Genomic DNA, 15,168 nt, shown 5'->3' with positions numbered 1-15,168 from the left:
ACAAAGGCCAAGACAAGGGCAACGGAGACCTCCAGGGCCTTCGTGAAATTCGAGGCCTGCCCCTCTCATTCTTCTTTGATCTTGTGATATGTCTCACTATATGCAAATTTACCTGAAGGATAAAGCACGCATTTGAATCAGATTGCGTCAAAATGCTAGCATGATGACATGCCCATCTGCAAATGAACAGCTCAAAAAGTGTTTTAAAACAAGTGTGCGCACAGAGCAGTCACTTTCATCAGCAAATCAGCAATTTTACGGCCCTGCCCTGCCCTTCTGGGGGTTAGTATTGATGTATTGATGTGAACGCCTGTATGCTTCGTTTTTGAAAGGGCGAGGTATTTTCTGTTCTCCTCGCCAAACGGGGCACCCTACAATGAGGAAATTGTCAATTTCTACTGGAGCATTTCAAGGGCACCAACCAGGGGGCATGGAGGCAATCGTTGCCTGTGTGAAGTATCAGGCCTGGATGTAACGCACTGCTCTTGGTAGAGCTGCTGGATCCTCATTCTGTAATCCACTCTTTACCGTCTCTCTGTTTTACCAGCAGACTCTTCCGATGAGACACAGTCAATTAATGCCAAATTAAAGCTTCCATCCCGGAGTTAGCGGTGCAGGGTGTCAAACTCCTCTCTCCGTGGACCCGGAGCAACAAAGTGTCGGCTTCATGAAGCAATAGCAGGGTTTCTTCCCATGAGATCTCTTAAAGTAAAAGTTCATCCGAGGCTAGTGATGCCAGCACATGATCCCATCCATGGTTTTTTTTTTAAATAAGGGAATCAATGTGTGGTGAAGAGGTTTTCAACTAGTGGTTAAACCCAACGAGGCCTGGTTCTTGATAATTTTACCGAGACGACTCGAACCAGGCCTCGGCGGGGTTAAACTGCTAGTTGAAAACTGATTCAACACACTTTGATTCCCATTCATAAATGTGACCCACTCTGTGAAAATGAAGCAGATGTCGCCCAATGCATTATTAAGCTACAAACAGTTTAATGTTTTTCATATTTTTTAAACCACAAGGGAAACTGACTGGGTAAATTTTGAAATGATTTTTGGGGTTGAACAAAGAATTGACTAGAGTGGGATTCGAACCAACGACCTCCGGATTAACGTGCCGGCGCTCTACCAACTGAGCTATCTAGCCCTATATTGGCGGTGTCTAGGGACAGTTTCCCTTGTGGTTTATATTGATATCTGAAACAAAAAGTCGCATCCCCTTAAGGTGATCCCCTGGCTGCCGCTTACTAGGTTGTATCGTAATTTGGGTGTAATCCCTGGCTACACGGCAATTAACGGTTGTATGGCTTCTGACTGGCACCCCCAAACAAAGATATTGACAAATAAGGACACCGCCAATCTAGGGCTAGATAGCTCAGTTGGTAGAGTGCTGGCACGTTAATCCGGAGGTCGTTGGTTTGAATCCCACTCTAGTCAATTCTTTGTTCAACTCCCAAAATCTTTTTTTTTTAATCATTACTTTTTAAGATCTATTTGCATGGAAAACCTTTGGAACACTTACTTTTAGGCAATAAAGCTATGAATACAACAATTTTGTGACCATACTTTTGTCTAACTTGTATCCTTTTGCGTGAAATTGTAGTTGAAAACATCACTTTACTTGTAATTCGTTTTTCACAAAAATAGTGTATTGGCTAATTTCAAACGGGAGTAACTCAGCAACGCGTTATACCCCAAAGCTTAGACATATAATACCAAATTGCTGCTGCTGGTGTGTTCTTTCCAGCCATGCATATAACTCAATTCTTGAAATAGTCAACATCTGAATCATTTTCACGTAGCGGGTCACAAACACCTTTTCTGTCATAAAACATCAACACTTTTTGTCAAAAAGTAAAAATAATTGCAAAAATTATAATTATTCAATGATTTCTTTCAACACAACACCCCTCCAGCTATGAAATGGTAAGGCCCTCGGGTAAACAACCCCTGCTGTGCGCGTCGCGCGTATCGCGTGATGTAGCACAACTGTCCTGGCCGTAATTGAGCACCCTAATGATTAATTTGTTGCAATTTGTTTTTAATCATATTTGATTTAACGTACAAAGGGACACTGCAGGAGGGGACACAAAGAGATTTTGTCTTCCTTCCCTTCCCTTGATGGTACATATACGTTCCCAGGCAGTCAAATTGAAGGGAAATTATGTTTCATAAAAACAAACGTGAAATCAGAATAAAACGTACAAATCTCTGCTTTAAAAATTTCCTCAAAGTTAAAGCAGTCTAAAATCCACAACTCTGCAGCTCAGCTCCCATACTTTGACAATCCCATGGTACTAGATCTTAAACCCTTTGCAGTCTACATGTAGGACCTCAAGCGGTGATACATGTAAGGCAAGTTAGGAGGTGAGAAGTACATGTACATGTGTAGGGGGTATTTTTTTCATGTAGCAGTAACAATTCATGGTGTCGCACAAACACACATACCTTGTATTTCAACGCCAGACATGATTGTTACAACTTTGAACCTGGAACATAATATGGGCCATACCATTGTTATTATTTTTTGTTTAGATGATCTTCCCACAATGGAACTTGGCGAGCATGTAGTTCCCACCATGTAAACAACAAGCTGGCAACAGCCAATCTCCCTCATACATATATGTACAGTACACAAACATTACTTTATGATTATGAATTTCAAAAAGTCAATAAACTACATCGTAAGACAATAACCCAAATAAAGTCAAATTATACAAATCTAAGGTTTATTTCATAGAGTTCTTAATACTATAGAGTTGCTTTCAATATAAGCAGAAAATATTGCTTAACAAATTCCTGTTAAAGGCAGTGGACAATATTGGTAATTACTCAAAATAATGATTAGCATAAAACCTTACTTGGTAACGAGTAATGGGGAGCGGTTGATACATTGTGAGAAACGGCTCCCTCTGAAGTGACGTAGTTTTCAAGAAAGAAGCAATTTTCCCTGAATTTGATTTCAAGACTTCAGAAGTAGATTTTGAGGTCCCGAAATCAAGCATCTGAAGGCACATAACTTCGTATGACAAGGGTGTTTTTTTTTCTTTTATTATTATCTCGCAACTTCGACGACCAATTGAGCTCAAATTTTCACAGGTTTGTTATGTAAAGATACACAAAGTGAGAAGACTGGTCTTTGACAAAATTTTACCAATAGTGTCTAGAGTCTTTAAGCAGCAATTAGCATGACATAAGCCACAAATGGTATGTGGTACAATATTTTGGCAGGTACATTGTAAGCATAATTTTGTTGTGCTGAAGTAGATCTATGAAGAAAGCCTGCAATCAACTTTACATGATATTGTTTCCAACTAATACCCTGCTGATTCTTGACTTCAAATTGAATCAGAATAATTTCATTATAACTGAATACATGTGTTCATGAGGCTTGCAAATCAATCAGGCAGTGCGGCACAATACATCAGACCTGGAATCGCATGGAGGCCATGGTCTTGGCTCCCCTTCAAAAGTTCCTCACGTAATTTAAGATTTTGAAATGGAAGTGCCCTTTGCCAGTTTGCAAAATGAAAATGATCTTGCCCTCTCAAAGATCAAATGTACTGCCCAGTCTTGATTCTTTATCCTGTAAGGCCAAGGTGGGTTACTCAGGGCACCTTCGTGAGGAAAATTGAAAAAAATTCTATTGGGTGATTTCGAGAGGCACCAAGACATGACCAAGGGCAAGAAAGTGAAATTACCTCTTTTAATAGGTTTCTGTAATTTATATCAACTTTGTGAGGGAAATGCCATTGTCATTTTGCAACTAGGTCACTGTCATTGGAAAATCTTAAAATTTGTTGGAAACCTTTGAAGGGGCACCAAGGCTCAATTTCATCAAACTGTTCATACAATTTTTTGCTGCTTTATTATCAAAGATTTTACTCGAAAGAGCGTGTTCACATTCACAATGAATCTGCATTGCTGTCATCTGCTATTACGAGAACAGTCGGCAAACCTTGCGTGCCTTTTCCCTCTGACAGACGGCTAGGAGTGTTTATGAAGTAAAAAGCATACACTTGGTTAGAAAATAAGCGTCTACTTACAGGCTTTATGAAATTGGGCCCTGGGCAACAGAGGATAGCCTCCATGGCCTCTGTGCAATTCCAAGTCTGTGTATGGTGTGTATTTTATAAGGCCTAATGTAGATTACTTGGACCTGACACATGCGACTTCTTTAAGATTGGTTTCAGGCAGAACACATGAGGTGTTCACATTACCTTTTGGACGAGATCATTATCTCAAAATAACAAGGGTCGATGGTGACTTCAGGTAAGATATATTTCAAGAATAATCTAGTATGTATACAGGCTTGAATTTTTTTTTTTTAATTCCCTTTTTTCACTTTTCTTTTTACACAAATCAAGTTCATGTATCTACCAATCCTATTGGATAAATATTTCCATCAAAATAACAGTCCTTATCAAAGTCAAGAATAAGGCATTTCAAGAAGACCCTTTACATCGTCTTTTTGCTTCGCTGCAATCGAAATAAGCCAAGTATGAACTAAAAAAATCAAATTAAAAAAAATCAACCATTGCGTTGTTGTTTTTCTTATAAATGATTAGGGTTTGAACAAAACAAAACTGTCTTGAGCTGGATTTGAACCATCTCCGCATTAACGTGCCAGCACTCTACCAACTAATGTAAGTTACAAATCTACGTGTGTACATTTAGTTTCCTTTATGTCCCTCATTAGTTTGATAGTGTGCTTTTTGAAACTATGTAGAGGATGGGAATGAATTTACTATTCTAGGGAAACAATGATGTTATACAGGTGTGCGTGTCTACCACTTTAATTATTAACCCATCCAAGTAGCTCATGCGTGAAAAGAGCTAGATATAGACCCTGCACTGACATCATAAGCAGCTACATGTACTGTCTGTCCATGGGCTGCCGTTTTGGAACTCTGTCAAATTACATCAAGATATGGTGAGCGTCCAACCATGCGCACCTCATCTAAAATACTCCCTACACACAAGAACGCACTAGGGAAACTGCCCTCTAAAATGGCAAAACCAAGAAGTATTGTGGTGAATTGAAATAATCACATACACGTACTCTGTATGTTAAAAAATGCGTAATTTTACAGTGTTTTTTACAGGGATGTCAGTACTTAGCTTTTTGCACCAGAGCTGGGAAATATTTTGCCTAAAAGGGTACATTTATTCGCATGTTGATAATGAACAAGGAATAATTTCCCATAGCATACATGTAGCAGAGGCAAATGCGTCCTAAAGTGCATTGCTACTCAAAAGTCATCATTTGCTACTCAATCAAGCATTCAGTGTGCACAAACTTTAATTTATTTTGTCTAATTTATTTTGCTATCAAAAATGCTGGACGAACTCTTTCCCTGAAACAATGGCCCTGTTCTTGGGACCTTGTCATGTGCAGTTTGTGTTGGTTTCCCACACCAAACTAACTTCAAAATAAACAATGAAAAAGAGACCAAAGTTCACCAATAGTCTAAACCTTTATGGCTGTGCCAACACAATGGCAACTAAATCACTATATTTACAACAGTTGTGATAAGGCCTTGATGATGTCACAGCTATTTCTAGCAACAGCTTTTGTTTTCCCTTCACAGCCCGTTGCAAAACTTTGACAGGGTTTATGGTGTAGCATTGGCCTCCTAAACAGGCCTCACATGTTGTATGATTGATACTTATACTTCTTAGGTTTATCAGTGGGAAACAAAATGCTTACCAGTACCCTTTGATTTATTCTGGGCCCAATTTCATAGCGCTGCTTAACGGTAAGCAAATTTGCATGCTTACTGTAGCAGAAAAGTTTGCTTAAGCCTTAGCATATTTCACAGGTTAGCAGAAAAATTGGGCGACCATATTGTGTGTTTACCGTGGATTCGCATTGTGACGTCATTGTTTTTTGTGCGGTAAGCACTGGAAGGTTAGCATGCCTTTTCGTTTGGTAAGCAGCGCTATGAAATAGAAATTGCACAGTAAGCACAAAATCAGCCACTAAGCAGCGCTATGAAATTGGGAAGCCAAGGACTCTCACAAAAGTTTTGACAGGTCGGGAGTGTGGCAATAAATGATCTACATGTAGTTGCTTCCTACCTTTCTCGTATAAAATCTGCTAGTTCTCTAGTTGATATTTGTCCATGTTTCATGTTATGATAGAGACATCCAAAACCTTGATTCTTTTCCCCCTGTGGAGAAAATAAATAAAAAAACAATCAAAATTAATTTCCTTCCTAAACCGAAACTCTATAAAATTATAAAATAATTTAAAGAGTCCCTGATCCTCCTCTTTAAAAAAAAAAAAAAAAAAGAGGACGACCAACAGGTGATTTTTGTTTTTTTTATTTGTACACTGAGCATACAATTTTTTTTTTTTTTAGATGACAACAATATTACTGATTGATTTTAAGAAAAACTACAATTTAGTCGTCATGTTCATCAGTTAATACTTTTAATATTAATGTACAGGAGCCTTAATGTATAAACATTATTGAAATGGAGCAATGGAGTATAAACATTTACAAAGTTTTCAGTTAGCGATCATAAAACCTGCAATTGTTCATCAACATTGCATTGTTACCCTGCGACCAAAGCCGGCAATAAATATTGATCATCCTTCCCCGCCCTTTTGAATCACGACCGCTCTAATCACAGTCTGGTACCAAGGATCAATCAAAAGTAATTAAGATGACACCCCTATAGGGTTCAGGGACACTTCTCGTTCACGTTATCCTATAGAGTCACACGCAGACGTTTGACATAGTCTACCAGGCTACACATGAACCTGCACATACAATTATTAAGAGATTACCATCACTGCACCATTCACAAAACCTACAAGATTGTGCCAAGGACATGTCACCTCAGTTCATGCAGTGTACTATAAGCGAACCCACGCTACACTAAAGGAGATTGTCACCTCCGCTTAACAGAATGTTCAGTTTCCCTTGCAGGCCTGTATGCTTTGTTTTTAAAAGGGCAAAGGCATTTTCTCCTTTAGTAAAGGGCACCCTACATGTACATGTATGAGACATTTCTACTGGGGCGTTTCAAGGGCACCAAGGCAATGGTTAGAAAGAACCGTGAAGTATCGAGTCTGTCCTTGTGTAGCAGAGCAAATTACTGTGCAAAATGTATTAAGGGATTTGCTACTCAATATTAGCATTCAGTGTGCACAAAACAAGTTCAGTCTAAATATTTTGCCTTGACGAAATCATTCCCTGAATGTTCATTCTTGTTTACGGTTTTTTTATAGTGCACAGAATCGTCTGCACTTGTACATTCTTGAGGCTGGTTGACGCTGGTTAACTCATCATACATGTAGGTTAATTAGTTTACCTTTTAAAATAAACGGCACATTTGGCTTATTGATAACAGTATAAAAAAAATACAATGGAGAATTTTCTTTTTTGAAATTGTGTTGTACAGTTTATGTACAGGATTGTAGAGCTGACACAATAGTCGCGCTCGCAGGACAATGTTTGTATTTTGTGTGATCCACCATATTACAAACCTGATAATATTTTAGCCTAATCTGTTGTGTGAGTCAGGAGAACAGAGTGAAAAACCAATGGCTGGTTCTCAGCATGTCATTACATTGTTTAACATGCTGGATACATTAACCTACTTCATGTTGTTTTTACAAAAGCAATCCATCTTTATCATTTCTTGGGGAACGATAGGAAACATGAGAATTTGAACGGATGCCCCATATTCAGTTCCTTATGGAGGCTTGCTGTACAATGTAAGGGCTCGACAGAAAAATTCTAAAGAGAGGTATGCTCCACAGGTATTTTCAGAGAGGGATGCTCCACAGGTATTTTCTGCAAGTCCATGGGAAGATACCCAAAACAATAGACCACAAGGGTGGGGCACATCTAGCAGATGGAACGAGCAGAGATGAGAATGATCAGGTGGGTGTGTGGGGTGTTTCTGGCTGACAGGCCGTCAAGTGAGGAGCTGAGGAGAGTCGGAGTGGAGGGGATAGGCACCGTATTGAGGAGGCACAGGCTGAGGTGGTTTGGTCGTGTGGAGAGAAAGAGGATGCAAACTGGGTCAAGAGGTGTACCAACTCAGTTGTGGGTGAGCCCGAACCCGCTGACCACGCAAGACATGGCAGAGCTCTGTGTCGAATGTCATGCAACTGCTTGGAGTCGATGCAAGGAACGCAATGGACAGGGCCAATAGGAGGAAAGCCACAGGAAGAAAGCAGGCCAACCCAGAACAGACTGGACAACGGCCTTAAAACCGACATGATGTTGATGACAGAGGAAAATTATCTACACATCAGGACAATTTTTTACAATTTAAAATTAGACTGCAGGCCAAAAGCCAGCAATTTTAGCACCAGGCCAGTAAACTACATGTAATTATGACCAAAGTTGAGCAGTCTTGTGGTTTTCAATTGAATAATAAAACATTATAATGTATTATTAAACGCATACTTTGTAATATCTTTGAACAAAAATACACAATATGTTCAAATATTGAATCTGACTCTGATAACCTTGTCTAATGTCAATTCTGTTTGCAAATCAAAGTACGTACATACGTAGTCATCAATAGATAGTACAAACCATCGTCTCAGAGCTATCAGGTCATTAGTGCAGTCTGTATGGATTTCATCAAATTGCTTATTTCACATTTTGGAGCCCCTGGTAAATGGAGTTTATTGGTCAAGAGTGGTCTCCAAAGTAATTGTTACCAAAAAGAAAATGATTAACTTGTGGATTTTGATTTTTTTTCTTCAACTAATAATATTAGTTAATATGCATTTTTTTGTTATAAAATTGCAATTCAAGATATGTAAAGCACTGAGCTGACAGAATTAAATAAACCTTCTGTTACAACCTCTATGCTACATTGTTCAAATAAAAAAGTGTTACACAAAGTGTTTTACCCTGCGCAAATTTATTTTTCTCATTTTGATTCTGCTCTGCTACAAAAAAAATAATAATCTGGCCTTGTGTACAGCTTCAACAAGCCACTTGTTTTTTTACTACATGCCCCCCCCCCTTCTAACTTGGAGCCCTAAAAGACACTGGACACTATTGGTAGTTGTCAAAGACCAGTCTTCTCACTCGGTGTATCTCAACATGCATAAAAATAACAAACCTGGGAAAATTTGAGCTTGATTGGTCGTCAGAGTTGCGAGATAACTATGAAAGAAAAAAAATACCCTTGTCACACTAAGTTGTGTGCTTTCAGATGCTTGATTTTGAGACCTCAAATTCTAAACTTGAGGTCTCGAAATCAAATTCGTGAAAAACTACTTCTTTCTCGAAAACTACGTCACTTCAGAGGGAGCCGTTTCTCACAGTGTATTATACCATCAACCTCTTTGGTTTGTTCGATTGTTTTAATCCTACAATAACAATAACAATAATCCTAACCTGTGATCTTTTCACTGATATCTTTTTACAAACACATTAATTTGAAGTGAAATGTTTCTCGAAATGCCATCGCTGTAGGACCAAAAGCTTTTTGCTATTCATTTTACAAGAATGCTAACGAAACGTACACATTTCCTTTAACAAGGATGCATAATTGAGAATGCTCTCTTCCGAATGACCATGGAGTGGTTCATCCCTTTAAATCATCCTGGCAGGGACAATCAAATGAACTTCAGAAAGGACAGGAAGGTTGAAACGGCTTTTAGGAAGGAAGCATCTAATCGCGTCCCATTTCCAGATAAAATCCCCACCTGCATTGTTCATTTGTAAACAGAATGGGTGTCACTCCATTTATTGTTTAATACAATTAGTCTGGACAGACTACTTTGAATTAACAATTATGGGAAGGGTCACGTTGAACAAGCAACACAATGTAATCCAATAGTTTTGTATGTAGTCATCTGTACTATCGGAATTTGGCCTCAACTTTTGTTCTTCCAGCTTCTCCTCATAGTCTGTTGCCATTAGAACCTTGCAGAGGATTTTACAAGATCCAACAACACCCTCACCGAGGTCAATACAGGCATGATATTTGGTCCTTGGAAAAAAACAATATTTTAGGAAGAACAAGGATTGACCTCACGTACACAGTGTGTAGGCTCTAATAGAATTTTTAGGCTTTACTGATAACATTTTTTTTTTTTAAATCTGAGGGGAAAACAAATCGGAAAACAGACTAAAGTAGGAAGAATATCATGCCTGTCAATAACAAATATTTGTGCCGTATAGTTTATCTTCAAATAATTGTTTTTGCAATTGTTGCACGCCTTGATGGGGATTCATGGGTTTTGTACACCCTCGGGGCAAACGGCACCCTAGACTACACCTCTTGTGCTTTGGTGTACAAAACACAGAACCCATCTCAATCTACAACAATTGCATAATGGATTATTCAAAGATAAACTATCCACCATTACATGTAAGTGTATGAATGAGACTGTTTAAAAAAGCATAAAGCTTAAAAACACCCAAGAACACTTAAAAGCCCTTTTCACACCTTTGATCATGTTGATCTGTGTAATTGGTGACCAGTGTAAAAAGCCACCTACACAGATTATACAACTCTGTTAATATTTGATCCAAGTTAAAATATTTACATTCAAGAGCTGGGCACACTTGATTCCGCATAATACAGAACAAAACACTGTTTAGTCTACACTTGGATTGCGCTTGAGGGTAATTTCTGAAGTTTAAAAGTACATACCATATTCCTGTTGAACAATAGTGATAATATTATTTGGTCAACCTGGTGTTACTTGACAAAACATCATGGAAAAGATACATTTCTGAGAATACCTGCATCATAGTAATAATATGCTAATAGCCTAGTCTTAAATGTAATGCATACTCTACCAATAAGGTACGTACATTTACAGTACTCAAGGAGCTTGAACAACAGAAGTATTTAAGACAGGTTTTTTAATTTTGAGACCAATTTATGTAGCACCTTACATGTACAAGGGTTTACAAGGTGCTGGGGCGCATTCAGCAGCCACTGCCAGATCACTGCTCTCTTACAGCTTGGCTTGATAAACGTACATGTACCTTGTTCTTTTAATGGACATCACACAACACACAGTACCCACACAATGTACAACTTTACATTGTAACTTCACATCCGAAGAACGAAGCAATAATGACTTAGTGGCTTGCTTTAAATAACACAAGTGTCAAGACTGGGACTTGAACCCACACTATACTTATTATTACTGATCAGAAACACCAGAGCTTGAGTACGGCACTTGGCAATGACAGGCCACATTAATGATAACAATAATAGTACACTCCTTTCCTACACATACAGTAAAACACTTTATCTTTTATTAGTCTCAAAACGTGTATTATTCAGGTACAGGTAATAGTGTTGAATGATGAGACCCATTTAAGCAGCGAAATCTGCTGCCAGTGACAACCATGCCAGAAACACAGGTTTCAAATACCTCCTCTTAATGATGAGTGTACCTTGTTCTCCATTAACACACAGGACCTATCGCTTTACAACGCTTTACCTCCAGTCCAGAGGACGAAGCAATTATTGTGTCTTGCTCAAGGCATAATTGCCATCGCTGGGACCCGAATCCACACTCTTGACAATACTAGAACTCTAGTCAGGTGCACTACATGTAGATCACTCGGCTACGACATTCCATATTATCCTATGTATGTTATACAACAACATTGGACATTTGCAAGCTTTCATGTTTGTTTGGTGTATATGTTTTTAGAAGTTTTTAGACGTAGACAAGGGCATGCTTGGATCTCATGTTTTAAAACTAGCGCTTAACGGCAAAGTATACCGAATTGGTTTTAGGAACCGTTCGATCGTTTTAATCCCACTAACGCGTGTATTTCCTTAGGTGTATCAATGGAACTAATATGATCTTACTTCAATTTTCAAAAGATGGTCGCGTTTTTGAGTTATCGCCGAAAATCTGGAGCAAATTATGTCAACTCAAAAAGAATAATCCCTGATAGGAATACACAATCTGAGAAACAAAACTGACAATAAACGTTTCTGAGATTAAAATTTTGGAGCATCAAAACATCTTTTTACACAAACACATTACTTCAAAGTGAAATGTTTCTCAACATGCTTTATAAATATTATCGAAAGCTGTTGAAGGTATCTAACCAATAAATGTTATTGCCGTTAATTCCAAGAGTGGTTACCAATAGTGCTGGGCGAATAGTGAAATTTTGTTACTCGGATACCGCTGGCCAACTATCCGAAATTAACCGGATATTCGAATAGCTTTTTCGCCGCAAGAGGGCGCTATTCGTTTGTGAATGAGATCTTATGGGCGGATTGATATTAGTTCTAGACAGTGTCACTCGGTTCATTCATAAAAATGACCGGATCTAATTTAAAGATGGCGATTTGCTTTTTGTTTTGATCGTGATTGACTCTACGTGAAGGAAAACTTTTGTAATCTTTGAACAAATTACGTGTGAAATGTCATTGTGTTAACTCTTCACGGAGGTGAGCATAGTTAAATACTTAATTTATGCTGTTTTATGCTGTCTTTTAATAGAAGTCTCATAAGAATTCAGACAAAACATTCATATCAGTTGTCGCCCGACGTCTGCGGATATTCGGATATTAAAGAATATCCGGTTACTCGGTTGTAATTACAGAATTATCCGGTTTGTAAATAGGTATTCGCGCCCTATGCGGATATCCGGTTAAGAAAAAAAAGGCATCCGCGGTTACGGATAGGAAAACCTATTCGCCATTAACCGGATATTCGAATAATTCGCCCAGGCCTAGTTACCAACGTATACATTGTACCCCCCTTCCAAATTAATAATTCCCAAAGTGCAAAACTTTAACAATGATGTCATAATACAGACAATTACACGCAGTGGTGGTGATGCTAACTGATCATGAGATAAATGCACACAAGGCTTGCTAGAATCGCTTCAGTTAACATCAAAATTCAGATCCATTTTTATTATGACTTTACTATGGGGTAATCATCAAGCAGTAATAGAGCTGCCGTCTGTAAACCATACCATGTACATGAGTCAAAGCCACGGTAGGCGGTGCTGGGCAGGCCTACCCAGAACTAACACATTTGGCCCAGCACTCTGAGAAAAATAGCATGTGCCGCCCAGCACAGACTTCTTCCAAGACTGCACTTCAGCAATGATGGCCCCCACATAAAACAGGAATGATTTGGTTGAACTGCTCGCCCTTAGTCTGATATTTTCTAATAAGACAATTGGCAAAAAATTATGTATTAATACTTTATTGAGAGCAGCACCCTACCCTAGTCTCTAAGGCGCTCACCGCTCCCTCTGAACTTTAGGGTCTAACAATGGATGCGTTCGTTTAGCTTCCCATGGGTCGACCCCAGTGTGTGGCGTTTTTTCCCCAGGACAAACGTGGGTAATTATCTGTACACGTTCGTCCTGGAAAAAAAACGTCACACAACGGGGATGACCCAGGGAAGCTAAACGAACGCACCCATTATGGGCTTCCAGAAACTGTACGCTTTCAAAATGGTCATTGATGAATAGATGAAAATTTCATGGTCATTTTAGCCAGTAACTTCAATTTCCATTGTATAACGTATCTAACATATTCCCAACAAACAGAACACCCATATTCACAATGCATGTGACTCGTGAGGCCTTTTTGTTGAGTAATTTAGCAAAAACATCTTTTAAAAAAATCAAATTTCCAACTTATCACTCACGGTTGGTTTGTTGCCAAAGCACACTCAATACATGAAACACAAATTATTGGACGCACCAATCCATGAAAAGGGGTTTACTGTGCACACAACGGCATCTTTATTTGTGAGCTATGCTTGATAAGCACCTGTGATGAAGCGGTAAGGGTGCACAGGCGCTGTTCACGCATAGTGCGGTGTGCATGGACGCCTTGTAAGTTGTATCACCCCTTTTCACCGAATGGTTGGTCCGACTATTCGTATTTTATGTGCGTTGAGTGCGCTTTGACATAAAAACTACCGTAAGTATAGAGCGGAAAATTTTGTTTTTAAAGATGTGTTTGCATGGTACTCGACAAAAAGGCCTCACATGTATTGTGAAAGTGTGTGTTTGGAATGTTTTAGATGTGTAAGAAAACTGAAGTTATTGCTGGCTACATGTACATCTATCTCTCTCATGATCATTTTGAAAACGTATACAGCATTGTAATACAATAGTAATACAGAGGCACAAAGAAAATGTAACTTTATACAGTAGACTAACAGTACAGCAAAGGTCTACCTATATACAGTGCACACAGAGTCAGGCCTGCATATTCCTAATTCTACTGCTGAAATTTGAGTTTATAAACAAGCAGACAACAGTCCATCGTTAGGCAGTGACACATTGAATATTGAATATTGAAACTGAGACTGCTGTCACAAGTGACACTGTTTGATACTGCACTCTGCAGTGTCACAATAATCAATGTTCATACTGTCTAGACAGTTCATGACACTACACTGCACTCACTGCAGTTAGTGCAGTGTCACAGGGAACTGCCTATGTCACAAGTTGAGTGACCGTGACTAGACTGAGTGCCATCCCATTACCAATATTAATAGTATACCCTGCTTTATTTTATTAATCTATAATCACGAAGCCAAAGTTCCACCACTCACTAGTCACATCAACATCGTCGTACTATCGTAGGTGGTTTTTATACAGTGCCCAGGCTTGAACGGATGACCCCGTTAACCGGCGCGGCGCCCTTCCCACCGGCTCCCGGTACGGTGGGCGCAGGTACAACTTGGCGGAATTCTACCGGCACTTGCCTCTCGTATTTCCCAATATTTCCCAACCATCTATTTCACCGCAAGATCTGACAATGCACTAGGAACTCTCACGAGTGACAAAGAAGAAATACTAACCCAAAAATTGTCCTCGAAGGCTGTCGTTTTCGACTCTTCCATGAAATCCATTTTGCACTTACAATGATTTTCATACGGTAAATCCGGTATTCCTACATAACATACGTGTGCGTAAAATGTGTCCGTCTGCAAAATGGCGATCCATGTTTTGATTAGACTGCGCATGTGCGGTAATCGGGGGTTAAAAACTAGGCTGGCTTGCTGGCTAGGTGTGTGGGGGTGTGGGCGGGATCAGGGAGGCGAATTTTTTTTCTTTCCCAAACGACATTGCAATATTTTTTCCCCCCTGCCGCTGATTGGCTCTTTCCGTCAAAATTACGTCATAATGAAATTGGTCTGCTCTTGTACCAAAACATTGCAATGTC

General features: G+C 39.1%; 1 protein-coding gene across 7 annotated transcripts in view; it reads right to left on the bottom strand.

Moving 5' to 3' along the window:
- Positions 1-14,936, bottom strand: part of LOC139945765 (F-BAR domain only protein 2-like) — a 69,647-nt gene extending 54,711 nt beyond the window's left edge. For all 7 annotated transcript variants that reach the window (XM_071943169.1, XM_071943173.1, XM_071943170.1 and 4 more), the window contains exons 1-2: positions 14,804-14,936; positions 6,082-6,173 (exon numbers count right to left, since the gene is read on the bottom strand). In XM_071943169.1, coding sequence (XP_071799270.1) covers positions 6,082-6,173; positions 14,804-14,854 — 143 coding nt within the window. In that variant the 5' untranslated portion in view covers positions 14,855-14,936. The remainder of the gene's footprint in view (positions 1-6,081; positions 6,174-14,803) is intronic.
- Positions 14,937-15,168: the final 232 nt, after the last annotated feature.

This window comes from Asterias amurensis, chromosome 13 (genome assembly GCF_032118995.1).
Source record: "Asterias amurensis chromosome 13, ASM3211899v1".
NCBI classification, from domain to species: domain Eukaryota; kingdom Metazoa; phylum Echinodermata; class Asteroidea; order Forcipulatida; family Asteriidae; genus Asterias; species Asterias amurensis.
The sequence above is the reverse complement of the archived record's forward strand: the minus strand, read 5'-3'. Positions and strand labels throughout refer to the sequence as shown.